Here is an 18,269-nt window from a genome sequence, read left to right as displayed (position 1 = left end):
GGTCCAGGGTGTTCCCTTTAAGAACCAGAGGCTGCATGAAGCCTGGCTACTGGGACCTGTCAATTTGTGGCCAGCTTCATTCACCCTATCCACCCTGCAGGGGAAGAACCATGGAACTGTAAGCTGCTGGCCAAGAGTCAGAGGCCTGAGTTCTAGTTCTAGGTCCTACTGACTGAGTGGGCCTCAGTTTCTTTGTCTATGCCACAGACAGAGGATCTAAAGGCTGCTACCTGAGGTCCCTGTCACCAGATTTTCTGGGATTTAGAATGTGGGTCCCTGACCCTAAAGAGTTTCTAGGGTAGAGAGCTGCCTAGGGAATAGTCTGCTTGCTTTTCCCGAGTCAAGGTAATGGTGGTGGAGAAGACGAAGGAGGAGTAGAAATGATGGCAAGTACATGCAACACCTGCAGGGTGCCAGGCACATCCCACGAATTAACTCATCTGAATAACCACAGGAATTTTATGGTTTAAGTATGTGACCTCCCCTTGACATGGAGGAGGCAACCAATGCCCAGCGTGAGACTGGCTACGGCAACCTGGCTGGAACAGTGGGTCAGAGATTTAAGCCCTGGATCCTCTCTACTTTCTGAGGGAGCCAGAGCAGAGCCCAAGCTGTCCCATGCTAACTGCGTCAGGATCATGGATGACACCCAGCCTAGGACTATGTCTCCATGATAGATTTGGAGGTATAGGCTCTGGGGGCTCCTTTTCCTTCAGGATGAGGAGGTGCAGGAAGGACCCTGCTGGGGCCAAGTCAGAAGAAACCCAGAGGGTACCCACATCGCTGGCCAGCTTCTCGTAGTCTTCCATTAGCTGCTCGTTCTCCTGGTTGACGGCCAGTACCTTGCAGATGCGATTGGCAGCTGTCTCCGCCTGGCAACAAGAGAAAGTCATGAGTAGCCGGCCCCAGCAGCAGGGGCACCTGGACACACCTGTGCTGACCATGCTCCTCCTCCTGAAGCTCCCTGTGGATGGAAGGGAGCCTCCGAGGTCCTGAAGTCATATCCCTCCTCCCTCTTCCTCACCACCCTCTTTGCCAGCCCCCATGGCCAGGTCTCGTGGGTCATGGGAGCCTGGATAATGGTCTCAGTGGCTGACCCAGGCTCCTGGAGAAGGACCTGAGTCTGGGACCCAACATGCATGTTGGGAAGAAACCAATCCAATGACAGTTACACTCAAAAAGCACTCAGGTCAGGTGGAGAGGTGAAGAAATGCACGCCCATCCTGGAACTGCAAGTGGAGGCCTTGGATGCAAAGGTTCAGGGCCTCAGTCTGGATATGCAAGGATCTTAGAGATGTAGGAATTCAAATCTGGGAGTCTGGGGAGAAGATGCCAGCTGAAAAACAGGAAGAGCTCTAAGAATCCCTGCTAAGGATCCCTGCAGAACCTCCCAAGAACCTAGGCCCATCAGGAAACCAAGGGGCATAATAAGGGCAGGACAAGGGATCAACCCAGCCCGGTCACTGCTGGGAAAGCTAAGTGCCAGGCACACAAACACCACAGCCTTGAGAGGAAAGAAAGGGGACAGAATGGTAACCAGACATAGGCCTGGAGTCCCCTCAGAGACCCATCTTCCGCAGCCTAACACTAGCAAGGGCCCCACGTTCCTAGATATACTTCACTTAGGTGGTTTGGGGATGGAGCTGTGTCCTTGCACACTCTGCCTCTACACCGAAGGACAGTGAACTCAATGCCCTCTGGGGGCCACAAGGCAGAAGACAGCCAGAGTCGGAGAAGATAATGCCTGGGGGGAGAAAGAGATGCATCCTGGGAATATAGAGAAAGGTGACCGGCAGCCAATAAAAGATGCCTGATTTACAGGGGAGGAAGACAAAACCTCACATCCGGCTGATGAATGCAACAAAAAGGGTTTCAACTGCAGCAAGACCACCTGAGGCCAGGCAGAAGGAAGAACCTGAGAATGAGGACTCTTGGAACTGGCAGGAATGAGGGAGAAGACGCAGAAGCTTTTTCTGTGAAGAACTTTTCAAATAGGATGCAGGCCCCCCAACTCACGGGCCTTGTGAGTGACTGTGCTGGGGTATACATCGGGGTGGGACAGAATGAGATCATCTGTCATCACCTCCAGTTCCCTTCCAGTGTAAAATCAAGAGACCGTATGCTACAGGGCAAGGTGTGAGAGTGGCTGGGACTTCACCAAGAAAATGTGGGGATGGCTTGAGGGTGACCTAAGAGTCCTTTGGACAGAGACTTCAAGGTCTTCAGAAACTGGGGCAAGACGTCATCCTGAGGCCCTCATCTCCTGTCCCCTGTCCTGGAGCTTCCATGGCCATCTCTCAATGGAACTCCAGATTGGCGTCATTCCTCTTGAGAACCCCTGAGTAATAACGGGGAATCCCAAAAGGCCCTGAGGAGGGAAATTCCCCGCCTGGAGCCTGTGCATAAGATGCGGTTGCAGAAAGAAAGCAGGGTCATGCCAGCCAAGCCCATGAGACTGGCTGGGGCGGGCACACTGCCCGAGGTCACTGAGGGCACCTCCACTGAGGACAAGGGCAAGGACCAGGAAGAGCAGAGGCGTTTGACTCCAGGCTGAAATTTACGTAAGGAGGTGGGGTGACCGCAGACCCTGCCACTAATGCCCTCATGAGCAGAAAAGGATGGGTGGCCACCCATCACAGGTGAGCAGCAACTGCAGCTGTGATTTCTGACAGGAGAAGCCCACCTGCACCTCACTACCCTCCTGGTGGGTGCTGAATCCTGGGCTCCGTCGCCCTAAACTGTGACGTATATGTCATCAAACTGATGCGATGGATGAGGTCTGAGTTGGTGGGATTTTAGATGTGTCCGTGGGCCTCAAGAGCCTCACCATCCCCCAGGGTCACTTGGGGCTTCTTTGGATGAAGTCTGGGGAGATTCCCATGTGGGCCTCGGGGGGACTTTTCACAAAGATCCAACTTCTTTCCCAAGCCTGTGTCCTGGCCTGCCCCTCCCAGGGGGGCCTCAGCAGGAGAGGATGACTGAGAACAGGACCAACACAATCACCACGGTCCTGCCTTTGGGGATCACAGGGACACTGCACATGAAACTAAAGGTCACTTTCTTTTTTTCTTTCTTTCTTTTTTTTTTTTTTTTTTTTTGTGGTGCTTGGGATTGAACCCAGGGCCTTTTGCATGCAAGGCAAACACTCTACCAACTGAGCTATATCCCCAGCCCCAAAGGACGCTTTCTTTACAGAGGGTCTATGGGCAAACATCTCTGGGTTGCCTCACAGATCAGCACTGTTACCTCCCGGAAGCAGGAACCTGAAACTTGATTTTGTTTTTGAATATTTTTAGTTGTAGATGGACATCATAACTTTTATTTGTTTATCTCTATCTATCTATCTATTTATTGTGTGTGTGCTGAGGATTGAACCTGATGCTTCACCCATGTGAGGCAAGCGCTCTCCCACTGAGCCACAACCCCAGCCCCACACTTGATGTTTAGAGAAAAACAAGAAACCTTGCTGCTTCCCTCACCCTCACTTCCTGACTTCCTCGGCGGGGGGCGTGTGCTAAACTTGCTGTCAAGTGGCTCAGTTACCACCAAGCCCCTCCCAGGAGGTAAGAAGAGGTCAGCCAGGAAGCACCGGCTCAGCTGGGCGTGGAGTTCAGGGAAGCTCCCGTCCATGACCCCAGTTATCACTCTCTAGCTTTCCCCCATCACTGCAAGAACCCCACACACCATGGGGGGTTTAGGAGAGCGACACCCAGACCAAAGGGATCTCAGAGAGACTGCCTGAGGGAGAGGTGGTCCCAGGAGGGAAAGACATTCCCTGGGGGAATGGCAGAAACCGGAGCAGCTTCAAAAGACCAGGCAAGTCCCCACCTCAGGTTGGTTCCTGCAAAAGGAGAGGGGATGCTCTGGAACCCCAAAGCAAAGAACCAGAATGCTCCAGCCTTTCTGATGAGGACAGATTGGTATGAGATCACATGACGTAAGCACAGATAAGCAAGGGGCAGAGAAAACACAGAAAAAAGGCAAGGTGCTTTCCAAGTGTCAGGGAAAAGACAGCCGGAAGTTGTTTCCTGTTCCACAGTCTGTACTTTCATGTCTTTCTGTGACCTACTTTCCATCTGTACCATCATCCAGCTTAACACACAGCAGGACACTCCGTTTGGTATCCAGGTAAGTTTTAAAAGGACTGTGGGCTGTTACCTCTGGAGAACTTCACAACCCAAGCCAGCGGTTCCCTTCATAGTCAGCACCAAATTATCTGGTGCAGGTAGAGGCTAGAGAGGAAACGTCCTCAACGTGACATAAAATATCCAAAGAGGAACTGGCCCGAGGGTGGCGGAGCCCCTCTCTCCAGCTGCACCTTGGCTCCCCCAGGAGTCCCTGCTCTATAGCAGCCAGACAAGGCAAACTCACTCTCCTTTCTCAGGCTTCTATCCCTGCACAAGTTGCAGCCACCTTTCTCTACCCATGTTCGCCCCTTCCCAGTGGGAACCCCGATTCCACCCTGAGGCCCAAGGTCAAGTGCTGCTGCTCAGGAAAAGCCCACAGTCAACCTCCCCTGCTCGGATCTGCAGCAGAATGAGAGCACTGCTCAGGCCTGATGGCTCCCCGTGTCCAGGGCTTTCCCAGACAGACCATGAACTCCAAGGGCAGGAATGGGGTTCCTCCCTGAGAAAGTCCACAGCAGTGGAGCATGTGTCTGATGGACCCATGGATCCCTCCATCCTGAAAAGCATCCAGAAACACCTGCATCAGCCTAAGCTCCTGCCTACAAGGGCTGATTCTCAGAAACAAGTTCCCAATAAGACCATGAACTTCAAAGGAAAAACTATACAAACCAAATCTTGAGATGCTCTCCAGCCATTCTAAATCCCCAGAGTGGAGGAGAGCAAGAGAGAATCAGCACCCAAACCAGCCTGCCTGAAAGAAGTCGGTCTCCATCTAACGAGGAAAGTCAATCAATAAACTTACATGTGTGGGCACATGTGCTGGGTACGTGTGTGTGTGCAAATGCACACGTGCATTCCCCTGCTGCCTTTCTAGTTCCACTATCCACAGTTTGTCCAGAGAAAGGCAGGAGAGGAAGGAGGGCCCTGGGTGGGCATGGGTTTTGGAAGAGTTCTGATCAGTGCCAGCCCCCGAGACAGTCAGTCAAGGCCAAGGCCACGTGAGGCAGAGCCTCCTCCTCCCCCATTATCCCCTTCCCACAGGAGAGGTGAGAACCCCTGCCCCCTGCCTGCTTAGCTCTAAGTAGGTGCTTCAGAGGTGGCTGGGGACACCCAGGACACCAGAGGAGCACCACCCCTAGTTTGTGACCTTGTCCTCAGATGGAAACAAAAGCAGCATGAAATGATTGCAACAGAGGTGGGTAGATGGGAGAGGGCACAGGGGAGGTATAGAGGATTGCAGAGGGAGAGCAGGCCGCCACCCTCCCATATGCCACACACTCCTGTATCACACCCCGTGCCCCCCCCACGGCACACACATGCACACTCCCTCCCCCACACACAACCACATGCCCCTTCCGAGCAGCAGCAGCCAGGACACAGACTTCAGAGACAGGTAAGGCCAGTGCCAACAGGCATGAAGCCCAGGACAGAACCCTCAAAGAAGGAGAGGAGGTGGAGGAGGAGGCAGAAGGAGAGAAAGGCCCCGCAGAGTCAGCCCGGTGGGCCGGGCCAGGCACTCTCTGTGGTCACCAGGTTGGGAGCCTGACCTCAGCAAGCAGAGATGCTGCTCGAATCCTGGCTAGGAGGTGGGGTGGGGGCACAGGGTCAGAGGAGGTCAAGGAGACAGAGTGTGGGGGACAGAAAGAAAGCAAGTAGGATCCAGCCAGAGGGGGCTGAACAGGCCGTCCTGCCTTCAGCAGGTGATGAGGTCGGCCTTGGGGGCCCAGCTAGGTAAGGAGCAGGCTGCTGGTGGTCCATCTGGTTACTCTGTAGAATTTTTTAAAGGTGCCTCCTCCCCAAAGCACTATTATTTGAAAAAGGTCACACTGATTTTGTTAGAAGATGTTTTTACTGCCATCTGCAGGATAATTTTTAGTCACAAATATTCAAACCGGGCTGGGATTGTGGCTCAGTGGCAGCACCACATGAAAATAAATACACAAAATAAAGATACGGTGTGCCCATCTTCAACTAAAAAAAATATTCAAACCCCCATGGTCTAGGGCACAGGCCGCCTACTCTTCTGTAGTACACAACCTCCACAACCATCCAGGGCAGGTCTGGTTGGGAGGTATCAGGCAGGGCTCTGGCCTAGACACCAGGGAGAAGGCAGGAAGACTTCTCCCTGCACTGGCTGCTGGCTGAATTTGAGATGATGACCTTGCTTAAGCAAGAAGGAGGGAGGGAGAGACAGAGGGAAAGGGGTCTTGGGTATTTAAGGGACTAGCCGGAAACCATAGCTAAGCGCTTGCACTGCATGGGACATGGACTGTGCTGGGTCTGGTAAAGGAGCTAGGGTGGTAGTCCTTCCCGTCTCGGGGATCCACTGCCTCAGTGCACGGGGAGATGTGGGGGCCGCGCAGAGGCAGGGTTCCTCTGGCATCGTCAAGTGTCCTGGCCAGGGTTCAGGGAGCACCCCGTCCTCCTGCGGGGAGGAGGGGATTCTCTCGCCTCCTTGGCCCCAGGCCTGCTGCCGGAGTGTCCAGAGAGGACGGAGGGAGGGTGGGCGAGGCCGAGGGGGAGCTCACCTTCTGCGCACCTGGGAAGGTGTGGCAGTGACATGAGACACTAGGTCACATGGCCTTCCCATCCAGCCTTAGCGTGCCTACACATCTGCACAGAGAAGGAGAAGAGATTGAGAGGAGAAAGCAGCAGCCGCAGCACAAACCCAAACAGCCATGTCGGACAGAGAGAGCACGAGACAGGAACCAAGAGGCAGAGAGAGAAACGGGAGGTGGGAGGGAAAGGGGCAGGAGGTGGATGAGCAGGTGGAGATCAGCGAGGGGGACGGGCAGAGGGCAGGAAAGGGCCTCCTGTCCTGCATTTCACGACAAGCCACTCAGGGGCCACGCAGAGCACCTGGCAGGCCCACAGACTGAAGCCAGAAGGGTTTTGTGGTCAGGGCAACACCGCTTCTTCTGGGGTCCGGCCTTCAAGGGAGGCCTGGGGGAGGGACATCTGCTATCCAACCTCAGTCATGGAACATTCCTCGCATCGTGACGCCCCGCCTAGTGCGGAACCTGTACAACTGAGCTTTCACCTGAGGCCTCCTTGAGCAAACCTGGCCCGGGACATTTGAAGGGGCTCACGGCCGCCCACCTCCTCTCTCCCCTCCTTGTCCTAAGGGTCACAATCCTGTCTGGGAACACAGAGTGCAAAGTGGAGGTACTGGGGACAGAACTGCGTCCTCAAGGGAAATCCTGGCACTGTCGAGAACACAGCTGGACCTGGAGGGTGGCAGCCCACTCCACCCACTCCCCACACCCAGGCCATTCAGGAGGCTGACATCACACAGGCAGGCTCCTGCCTCCACCAGGTGGCTGGTCCCAGAAGGCCCAGAAGCTCTTGCTTGAGTTTCTCAGTAACAGAGAAGAAGAGAGCGGGAGGGGGGAAGGGAGAGGGCAGAGGTGCAGGGTGGGAGAGGAGCCAAGCCAAAGAGAACACGCCACCTAAGAGCCAGGGCTAACTCTACCCACGAGACGAGGCCATCCATCCAGGCGCTGGATGGGGCAGGCAGGTGGGAGGGGCAGGAGGGCAGGGCTCAGGGTCCGGCATGAGGTGTGCTGGGCATGGAAGGAGCAGGGGCCCCGGGTACCTTCTGGGCTCCAGAGAAGGCATGGTAGAAGCTGGACACGTAAGTCATGATGGCTTTCTCATCAGGCCGAGCAGTTCCAACAATGTCTGTCAAGAAAAATTGGGAGTTAAACCCAGCAGGTGACAGTTATCCCATTCCTTGGCAAATACCCAAAGGACTTAAAATCAGAATACTATAGTGATGTAGCCACATCAAATGTTTATAGCAGCTCAGTTCACAAGCTAAGCTATGGAATCAACTTAGGTGCTCTTCAACAGATGAATGGATAAAGAAAATGTGGTATATATGCACAATGAAATATTACTCAGCCATAAAGAAGAATGAAATCACGGCATTTGCTGGTACATGGATGGAACTGGAGAATATCATGCTAAGTGAAATAAGGCAATCCCAAAGAACCAAAGGCCAAATATTCTATCTAATATGTGGATGCTGACTCACAATAAGGGTGAGGTAGGGGGAATAGAAATTCACCAGATTAGACAAAGGGGAATGAAGGGAAGAGAGGGGAGATGGGAATAGGAAAGAGAGTAGAATGAATCAGACATAACTTTCCTGTGTTCATGTATGAATACACGACCAGGGTAACTCCACATCACACACAACCACAAGAATGGGAATGTTAGGAGTCGCCCTGGTTCCAAAGACTAACTTCTCCATCCCCCCCAGAAGAGCCATCCAATGGTGAGCCCTGCTGGCTCACATGATCCTTATCCACCAATCAGACTAGCCCTGCCTGCTCACATGATCCTTATCCTCCAATCAGACTAGCCCTGCTGACTCACATGATCCTTACCCACCAATCAGAAAGCACCCCATGCCAACTGTCACACCCTTCAACCATTAAACTGTCATAACTGTCCAACCACCCCCGGGGCTCTATAAATATGCAGAGCTGATCCTCAATAAACAGGCATTTTCTCCGATGGCAAGTCTTGTTTGTTCTTTCAGGGAAGTTATACTACATGTGTGTAATATGTCACAATACATTCTACTGCCATGTATAACTAAAAAGAACAAGCCAATAAATGAATAAATGAATGAATGAATAAATAAATAAAATAAAAAGCCAGTGGATGAGCACACAGCACACCTCCCAATAAGACGCAAAAAGAATCCTGTAGGACCACGAAGTCTTCTCACCAAAATGCTCAGCCAAAACCTAGCCGGCCTCCCGCTGATGGGAATGGAAGAGGCAGGGAAACAAGAAAAGCCGTAACCCCAGGAAGCAACAAACTGGGAATACAGAACATTCCACAGGACAGCAGGCCCCCACCTCCAGAAGTTCAATGGGAGGAATGACAGAGTGAGCAGAGAAGAGACACCCCAACTGCAAAGCCAAATGCCACCCCTGACCCTTGTGTGCCTCCTAATTAGAACAAAACAACTCTTGGCTCTTGGTTTCCAGTACAGGGATTGCACCCAAGGCTCTGTGGGTGCTAGGCAAGGGCTCCACCACTGAGCTACATCCTTAACCCTTCAAAGGCATCTTTTAAACAACTAGGGAAATTTGATAATGAACTAGATAATAGATATTTCAAGAAATTATTGTCGATTTGCTAGATACGAAAATTATTTTATGGTTACCTTAGAAAATATTAATATTTTCCAGGTATGTATTCTGAGGTAGTGGTGAAGTTATGCAATAGCTGAGATCTGACTCAGTATATGTCAACAAAGAAAACAGAAATAAAAAGAGAAAAATAAAGTGACAAAATCTTAATAATCTATATCTGGATGATGGATATACAGAAGTTCATTATACTATTATCTTTTTTTTGGTAGATATTTGAGATTTTTCCTAATGACATTTTTTAAAAATGTCTTTAGTTGTTGATGGACCTTTATTTTATTCATTTATTTATATGCAGTGCTGAGAATTGAACCCAGTGCCTCACACATGCTAGGCAAACGCTCTACCACTGAGCCACAACTCCAGTCCCCTTAATCAAATTTTTTACTTTTTTTCTTTCTTTTTTGTTGTTTTGGTACTGGGGATTGAACTCAGGGGCACTCGACCACTAAGCCACATCCCCAGCCCTATTTTGTATTTTATTTAGTGACAGCGTCTCACTGAATTGCTTAGCACCTTACTTTTGCTGAGGCTGGCTTTGAACTCATGATCCTCTTATCTCAGCCTCCTGAGCTGCTGGGATTCAGGTGTGAGCCATTGTGCCCGGCACCATTTTTTAATTTAAAATGTCACTGGTGGTTGGGGGCAGGGAACAGAGGGAAAGGGGACAACCTTCACATCCCTTTTCCAACCTCTTGACATGAAGCAGGCACTTTCAAGATGGCGACTGAGCATATGGGCCCAGGGAAGGCCCAGAGGGAAAGTGGCCATTGTGTCCAGGGCAGAAACAAAGACAAGAAGATTTAGATGGATCCCAGCCATGAGCCTCCCTGGCCCCCATGATTCCCCTCAACTGACAACTTCTGTCCCCCCACCACCCATCAGAGCTGCTGGGCATGGTATGAGGCAGAAAGCCGGGTGCAGTGGCCAGGAAGCACCGAGTTTCCAGCCCCAGGACCATATGTGTGATCAGGATGTTCTTGTATTAAACCCTGGACCTGTCCCCACCCAGGTGGCCGGACTAGCACCTCTCCCTCTGGGCCTCAGGAAGACATGGAAACCCTTATAAGTGGGCAACTCCTGGGAACCTCAAATGAGGTCCCAGATGGCCAGGCCTTCTCCCTTCCTGCTGCAGGCTGCTCGGGCCCCTCTTAGCCCCTGGGGAGCAGCTGGAAAGGACTGGAGGCCCCAAAGGGGAGAGAACACTGTTACCTTCAGCATCGAGCATCTTGGGGATGTCCAGATACTTCTCTGCCACATCGAAGGCCGTGTTCAGGTTTGTGAGTGGATCATCCTAGAGGGAGGAGAGGAGGAAACAGTGATAAGGGAAGCCATGACAAGTCACAGGCCACCCCTGGGAGGCCACCAAAACTGGGGGGCAGAGGGGCCTTCCCGCAGCCCCTCCCAGGCTCCAACCTCAGGGCACAGCCGTGGGTGGACAAGGCTGGCCTCATCACCAGGGTCACGGGCTGGAGGTTCAAAACAGTCTCTTTCCTCCTTAAGCTTCATTTTCTTTTCCAGGGAAGTGAGGATACCTGCCTGCAGCCTGAGTCAGGATAGGAAAGAATTGCTAACAAGTACATGCTGGGAGCAGGATATCAGCTGTCCTGGCTTCTGGCTTCATCCCCAGCCAGAGGGACTCATGGGTAAGTGACAAGGACTCAGTTTTTCCATCTGTAACTCAAGAGTTGGGCTAGGAGATCTTAACTGTGGCTAGTTAGTGGGAGAGCACGGGTCCTTTCCTGTTCTTATTTCATGAAATCTTGGCGTTTCTTCAGATAGCCACAGCTTCTAAACTACTCCTACCTCTGCTAACTTTTCCAGGAAACCGAGCAGGATGAGGAGAAACTGGGATCCTTGTGCATTGGAATGTAACGTCATCATGATGGGAGTAGAATAAGATGCAGCCACTTTGTGGCAAGACCATATGATCCAGCAATTCCAACTTCTGTGTGTACAACCCCAAAGAATTGAAAGCAGGGTCCCGGTGAGATATGCGCACACTCACATTCTCAGAAGCATTATTCACAAGAACCCAAAGGTGGAAGCCAAGTGTCCATCAACAGAGGAATGGGTAAGTGAACCACGGTTCATACACACACGGAATATCACTCAGCCTTAAAAGGGCGGGGGGGGATTCTGATACGTGTTCCAACACAATGAACCTTGAGGACATTATGCTAAGGAAAAACACTAGAGGATGCTACTTTTTTGAAGTACCTAGAGGGTTGAATTCGTGGAGACGGAAACTCCCCAGGGGCTGGCGAGAGTGAGGGGGCACAGTATTTCAGTTTTGCAACATAACAAGTTTTGGATGTGTAATGTTTGCACAACAATGTGAGTGTATACACGGGCACTGAACTGCACACTTAAAAATATATTTTTTTAATGTTATGCATTTATTTTACCACAACTTTGTTTTGTTTTATTTTGGGGGGGCTCTTTCTTTTTTTGGTCCTGGTGATTGAACTCAGGGGCACTCAAGCACTGAGCCATATCCCCAGGTCTATTTATTTTTTTTATTGAGAGACAGGGTCTCGTTTAGCTGCTTAGGGCTTCACTAAATTGCTGAGGCTGGCTTTGAACTCGGGATCCTCCTGCCTCAGCCTCCTGAGCTACTGGGATCACAGCGTGTGCCACCACACCTGGCTAGTTGTTTCTTTGTTTTTTGTTTTTTTTTAAAGAACTTTAATGTAGGGTGAAAAAAACCAAACCTTTCATGAGGAGAGTCCCCACTCCCCTGCTGTTCCCTGAGACTGATCTAAGAGGGCCAGTTCTGCCAGTCTAGGGCTGTTTCCCTGTTTTACTCAAATGAGAATCACAAGCAACAAAGAGATGAAGACGTTCACTTTAGAAGTTTTCAGGAGGAAATTGCTCAAAATAGAGCAAGTAGAGTCCTTCTAGGAAAGTCTCTGACAGCAGCCAGGATGATAAAAACACAGCCAGACGGTAAAGGTCATTTCCACCCCGGGCCTGGCACGGCGGCTGCCAGCACACAGGCCTAGGTGCACCCTGGCTGCCCCGTGTGGGACCGCCAAGGGGCCTTCCCACAGCCAGGGCCAGAAAAAAAGAGCTTCCCAGCTGGAGTCCCTGGACTCTGTCCCCAGTGCCCAAGGCCCAGTGGGTTCTGGCCACCTGTGTGCTCCAGAAGGCCTCCTCTGTTCCCTGGGCCTGGCTCTGTGCTGGGACTTGGGCTGGACTTCAGTGATGAGCTAAAGAGACGGGGAAGCCAAACAGGGAAGAATGTGCAAGGGCAAATCAACAGACCCAGAGAGGGACAGAGGGTGGGGACAGCACTATCGGGTACCAGTCGATGTCCCCTGGACTCTCGACTCCCAACGAGCCAAGACGGATGGGACCTCTGGGCCAGGGATGGGACTTCAGAGGCACGGTCAGCCCAGACCCCTCTCTATACGACAGCAGGCAACGGCTGTGTGTTCACTTGACTGCTGACACCCACAGCCCCCACAGGGACACAGGCACACACACGCCCATCACCAAAGCGCAGCAGCGCAACAGGAAGCAGGCGTGTATGACGCCTTCAAAAGAAAACGTCGCTGACTGTAGGGTTTCCCACTTTGGCCCTGTTTGATTTGGGCACAGAGTTTCCAGGCAGGCCAGGGGGTTCTCAAATAGACTTTCTTTCACTTTCAAAGCAGCTGATCTAGTGAGCTAGGATCCACCTTCTCCCCCAAAAGGTTAGCTGGGGAAAGGCTGTTGTACAGCTGTGCACAAGGCCACATACAGGGCCAGGCCAATGGCCTTCTGCAGAGAGGCCCTTCCTAGGGCTGAGGCCCTGCAGACAAATGGAAAATGGGAATCTCCTCCTTTCCTCCCTCACAGATGCCCTCTAGTGGCTTGCTCACCTACACCCGCAGAACAGGGGACCTGCCACTACCACAAGTTGCCAGGGCAACATCAAGCCCTGCTGGGCCACTGGTTAGCCTCAGGCCTTTCCTGGGGCTCAGGCAAGGTGGGGTCTTTATTGAACACTGCACCTTCTAGGTGTCGAGGTGAATGTGAGAAACATAAGGCTATCATTCCTAAGCCCCCTCACCAAGAGATTCCAGCACAGGTGACATTCCAATTCCAATTCCATTCTAGATCACCAACCGGAAGCTTAAGGAGAGCTCCCGAGGTACCCTTTCCCAAAGTGGCCTTTCCCAAGATGCTCACGACAGGTCTCACCAAGGTCACGACCAGTGCCCTTTAACCCCTATGCTGGTTCCTGGGCAGCAAGATTCAGGGAGGGTGGTTTGCTGCTCGTCTCTAGATGGGGCTCTGTCTGGCTAGCCTACAGGGCCAACATCCCTCAGCCTGTGCTCTCAGAGTGGAGTCCCTGTCTTGCCCTCCCTAGGCCTTGTCCCCAGCTGCTGGAGGCCAGGGGATCAGGGGCTGGTGGCATGAAGTCAGGTGAGTGTATGTACCTTCCGCAGCTTCCCGTAGTCAATCAGCTCAGGCCGGTGTCGGTGGATCAAGGCACAAAAGCCAAGGCCATCCTTCCAGCTGCCGGGAGAGAAAAGGGGGACAAGCTGGTGAGAAGGTGTCTGCAGAGCGTGGCCAAAGAGAGGCCATCAAGCCCTACCCCAGGGCAGAGCACCAAGAGGAGCCTTCTGTATTCAAGAAGAATATGTAACTCTTCAAAGCACAAAACAAAGCAGGCCAAAGAGACCCCTTCATGCCATAATCTCAGGCAACTTGAGGTCAGGCCTTGGTGGGGGGTTGGCAAGTTGAGATAAACCAGTCACACACATCCCTCCCCCAATGGAGGTCCGTGGCCCTAGTCTGCTGACCTGAAGCCCCAAATTGGGAATTCCTGGACATTTTTCTTGGGAATATTCCTAGTAACACATATCAACCAAAGGCTTTGTCCAAGGCCCTGCAGGGAGGGGGAAGGGATTCAATGGGGCAGCAATACATTCTTTCCCAGAAAAGCTACTACCTCCCCAAGGGCCTCAGCTGTTATAGAGCTGAGACTGAGTAACCAAGGGGGCCTATAAGGTCTTTCTTTTCTTTTTCTTTTTATTTTTAAAATATTTTTTGTAATTGTAGATGAACAGCATGCCTGAATTTTATGTATTCATTTTTATGTGATGCTGTGGAGTGAACCCAGGGCCTCACGTGTGCTAGGCAAGCTCTCTGCCACTGCGCGACAGCCCCAGCCCTACGAGGTCTTGATGGAAGCAGCCCAGTTTCTGCAGGAGCCCCTGCCCCTGGCACCCACCTGATGTGGAAGTTTTGGATGTTGACATTTTTGTAAGGGGCCGTCTTCCTCTGACACCACAGGAGCAGCCCTTCCTTGGCTGAGGTCTCTGTGGGGAAGGGGATGAGCAGAGGAATCAACGGGCTGATCTAGGGGAGGGAGGGGCGCTGGCTTCCAGGAGGCACTGCAACCTCTAGATTCTAACCCTGCTGCTACCAAGGAAGAAAGACATCCCGGCCAACATTTCTCTCTCCTTGACAAATCTGAGAAGTTATTTGAGAAATAGAAGAGCGATGTAGGAAGCAAGCTAGCCACAAGACATTCAGAGGCATCTCCCCCACTCCCATTATTCAAAGTGGTAGGGATACAAGAAAAGTCAGCAGCCTGTCAGGCAATCACTTTGGAAGCCACTGGATTAGTCCGGGAAATCTAAAGGACCAGGAATCTCCAGATATAATCATGTAGCCTGAAGAGCCAGAAGAAAACCTGAGGATTCTTACTCAGGTTTCTTTTTTCCATCTAAAAAAAACAAGGTTTCTTTGTATTTACTGCATGGATTGGCGGTGTTGCCCTCTGCTGTTGCCCTCTGCTGTTTTGTGCGTGAAAAAGTCACCTAGCTGTAAGTTAAGGCAGGCATCTGAGGAGATGCGGGGACCTCCCAACACCTGAGAGGCTGCACACTGCCCCCTTGTGTTCACACCTGTGAATTGCAGGTTAAGGTATCCAGTGAAATGGGTCATAGTTGACCTCATTTACTTCAGATTCACAAAATGGACTTCAAAATGATGGTAAAGCATACCTAGAAAAATTATAATTCAGGCAAAAACAAGATCAAAATTTTGGCAAGGTGAATGTTTTTTAGTTCAAGCTTTTTTGTTGACTATATAACAAGATTAAAATAATGATTCAATGGGAAATAACAAAAAGTCCACCCAAAAGAATAAAAAGCATGAAGAAGGCTATCGGTAAAATGGATTTACAGCCACTACCATTAACAAGTGATTCAATTCACCGACTCTAGCCCTTAACATTGTATACACAGAACTTAGACCCTCATACTGCTAGTGTGGAACCAAGATTCGCATAACAATTCAACTCAATCCACATCATTTTCATTAAGAAATTCCTTTGAATAAAAATGTTGTTTTAAGATTTCTATGCCATTAAAATGAACTAAAAATATTTTAGAAATATTATCTCCGTATCACTTTTAAAAAATTTTTTGGGTGCGTGTGTTTATCATGTGCATGGCAATGCATAAATGTTGCAAAATAAACACATGCGTATCAGACATAAAGTTCAAAAAGTGCTGGAATGTGGAGTCAAAAGTTTAGATAGAGATCACTGTCCCAGACCAGGACAGGCCCTGAATTTCTGAAAAGTGGCCACCAGGGGGTACTGTGGGAGCAAAGTGGAAACCAAGTCCTCATCTTTTCCCACCCAAGGGCCAGGCAGGGCTTCCAATACACTATCCCATAGCAGACTTGGGATCTTCACAGTGAGGCGTTTCCATGGGGCCAACAGGCCTATAGCTTGCTTATTCCTTTGATGTACTTGCTTCCTGCTATAAACTTTCCTCTTAGACAGCTTTTGCTGTATCCCATAAGTTTTGGCCCAACATGCCTATAGGAATCAGCACCTCAAATAGTTCATACTTTTCAACATAGACTAGGAGAGAGAACAGATACGGGAAAGCAGAAATGGGTAAGAAGCCCAGGACACAGCCTGTAATCCAGTGTCACTGCAGTGGTGGTGTTGGCGGGTAGGGATGGGGTGAGGGAGTTCTCCTGGCTGATCCCAGGGAGGAAGACACACACAGGCAGGGGAGAGGCACAAGTTTGGCAATGAGGCAGAAACCCACCTTCCACAGAGATGTCCTGGATAGCAAAGCGGAGGATGATGGTCCAGATCATGCCCAGGGTCATTTTCACATTCCCATCCACGATTTCTAGAGAAAGAACAACAGGACACGTTAGGACAGGTCGTAGCAGGACAGAATTAACATTCTCTGAGCTCCTGGGTCACTCCATGTGACACTAAGAATCAAAGACCACAGAGCCCTACTTCTGGAGGAAAAAGAAGAAGACACTTTTATTTATTGATTCAGTGCTGAGGATGGAACCCAGAGTCTCTCACATGCTAAACACATGCTGTACTTCTGAGCTACACCCCAGTCCCTAATAGGAGGTTTGGTTTGGTTTGGGTGCATTATAATTATACATAATAGTGGGATTCACTGCGACATATTTGTACATGCACATAACGTAATTTGGTCAATTTCACTCCCCTTCTCCCACCCCTTAGTTCCCCTGCCTTTACTCTTATAGTCTTAATAGGAGGTTTTGTTTTGTTTTTCTTTAAAGTTAGTACAATCAACCACAACAGGTGCCAGGAGAGAAGTCTATTTGAGGCACAAGGAAGGTGGAGGTGATTCTACTTGGAGACAGTGGATGCGGCATCAGAAAAGGCCACAGGGAAGTGGGGGTGCCCTTAGCCCTTGCACTGTGCCTCTGGCCTGATAAAGAGGGTTTGGGTTTCTATGCTGTCACAGATGTCCCAGCAGCCCTGTGAGTTGGGGGTCTCTGGGCAATCACAGCTCTTAAAATACCATCCGCACATGGAAAGCCACTAAGAGCAACAGAAAGTCACAGATTTGACATGGTTTTGCCAACCACCATTTGAATGATCTAATGACTCAAAAATCAAATTTATAATGCCATTAGTTAGGTTATTAAATTTTTGTTTATAAATCACGCAACAGCTTTAAGATCTCAACTCAGAGAGATAAGCCGCTGTATTTACTCTAAGTAACATTTTTTAGATTCTTAAATGCCATCAATTCTATTAATGTTCTTTCTTTCTCTCTTTCTCCCCCTTATCATGCCCAAAGGCAGGGCATTCAAGCATAAAGAAGCCCATCTTCAGGAGCCTAAACGTGGAGCTCATTATGGTCTTGGTAGCTGAACAGGTGCAATAACCTGGCCCATGTTGAGGTACACTTGGTTAAATTTTAGGAAAGACAACAGACCCACAAAGGGGCCATTTTCAGGGAGTCCAGATTCCCTCTGCCCATGTCCACTAGGGTTCGTATTCCATAAACTCCTTACTTACAGTATGGATTCCCACCAAGAAAGCTCCACTAAGAACTCAGCCCTTCCTCAAAGGCAAGGTCAACGCCACACACTGCTCCATGACCACCAAAGACACAGAGCTCGGAGCAGTGGCTGGCCACAGTGAATTCCAAGGGGTGGGCAACCCTTGAGGGTCTGCCTCAGGGTGCTGGGCCCACCTGAGACATGGGATGGGATGTGACTCTTCCTGCTATTAGAGTCCCAGATGCCAGGTTCAAAGCCTTGGGTTAGAGACAGAGCAGCAAAAATATGCCACCGTTCATGAACAAGTAGCACAGACAGTGAGTGTTTGACAGGACACACTAAGGGTAGCCCAAGTCACCCAGCTTTGATGTTTTAAAACATGGACTTTCTGCTGGGCATGGTGTGCACGCCTGTAATTCCAATTACTTAGGAGGCTGAGGCAGGAGGATTGCAAGCTAGACCCCAGCCGGTCAATTTAGCAAGGTCCTGTCTCAAATTTAGAAATAAAAAGGACTGGGCAGTTCAGTGGTAGAGCACCCCTGGGTTCAATTCCCAGTCCTGGAGAAAAAAAATCACACTTCCCAATGGTTTAACATCTCTAACATTTAAAGAGTTTAAACTGATTAAAAAAAAAAAAAAAAGCCTCAACTCTCAATAGATAAAACAGGTAAAAGAT

At 50.4% G+C, this 18,269-nt stretch overlaps 1 protein-coding gene across 3 annotated transcripts in view; it reads right to left on the bottom strand.

The window, feature by feature from the left end:
• Positions 1–18,269, bottom strand: part of Actn1 (actinin alpha 1) — a 93,944-nt gene that overhangs the window by 15,460 nt on the left and 60,215 nt on the right. For all 3 annotated transcript variants that reach the window (XM_076850325.2, XM_076850323.2, XM_076850324.2), the window contains exons 4-9: positions 16,360–16,446; positions 14,520–14,607; positions 13,723–13,801; positions 10,508–10,589; positions 7,723–7,808; positions 780–872 (exon numbers count right to left, since the gene is read on the bottom strand). In XM_076850325.2, coding sequence (XP_076706440.1) covers positions 780–872; positions 7,723–7,808; positions 10,508–10,589; positions 13,723–13,801; positions 14,520–14,607; positions 16,360–16,446 — 515 coding nt within the window. The remainder of the gene's footprint in view (positions 1–779; positions 873–7,722; positions 7,809–10,507; positions 10,590–13,722; positions 13,802–14,519; positions 14,608–16,359; positions 16,447–18,269) is intronic.

The sequence above is a fragment of the Callospermophilus lateralis genome, chromosome 3 (genome assembly GCF_048772815.1).
Source record: "Callospermophilus lateralis isolate mCalLat2 chromosome 3, mCalLat2.hap1, whole genome shotgun sequence".
In the NCBI taxonomy this organism is placed as follows: Eukaryota; Metazoa; Chordata; class Mammalia; order Rodentia; family Sciuridae; genus Callospermophilus; species Callospermophilus lateralis.
This window is presented reverse-complemented; position numbering and strand designations above follow the sequence as displayed.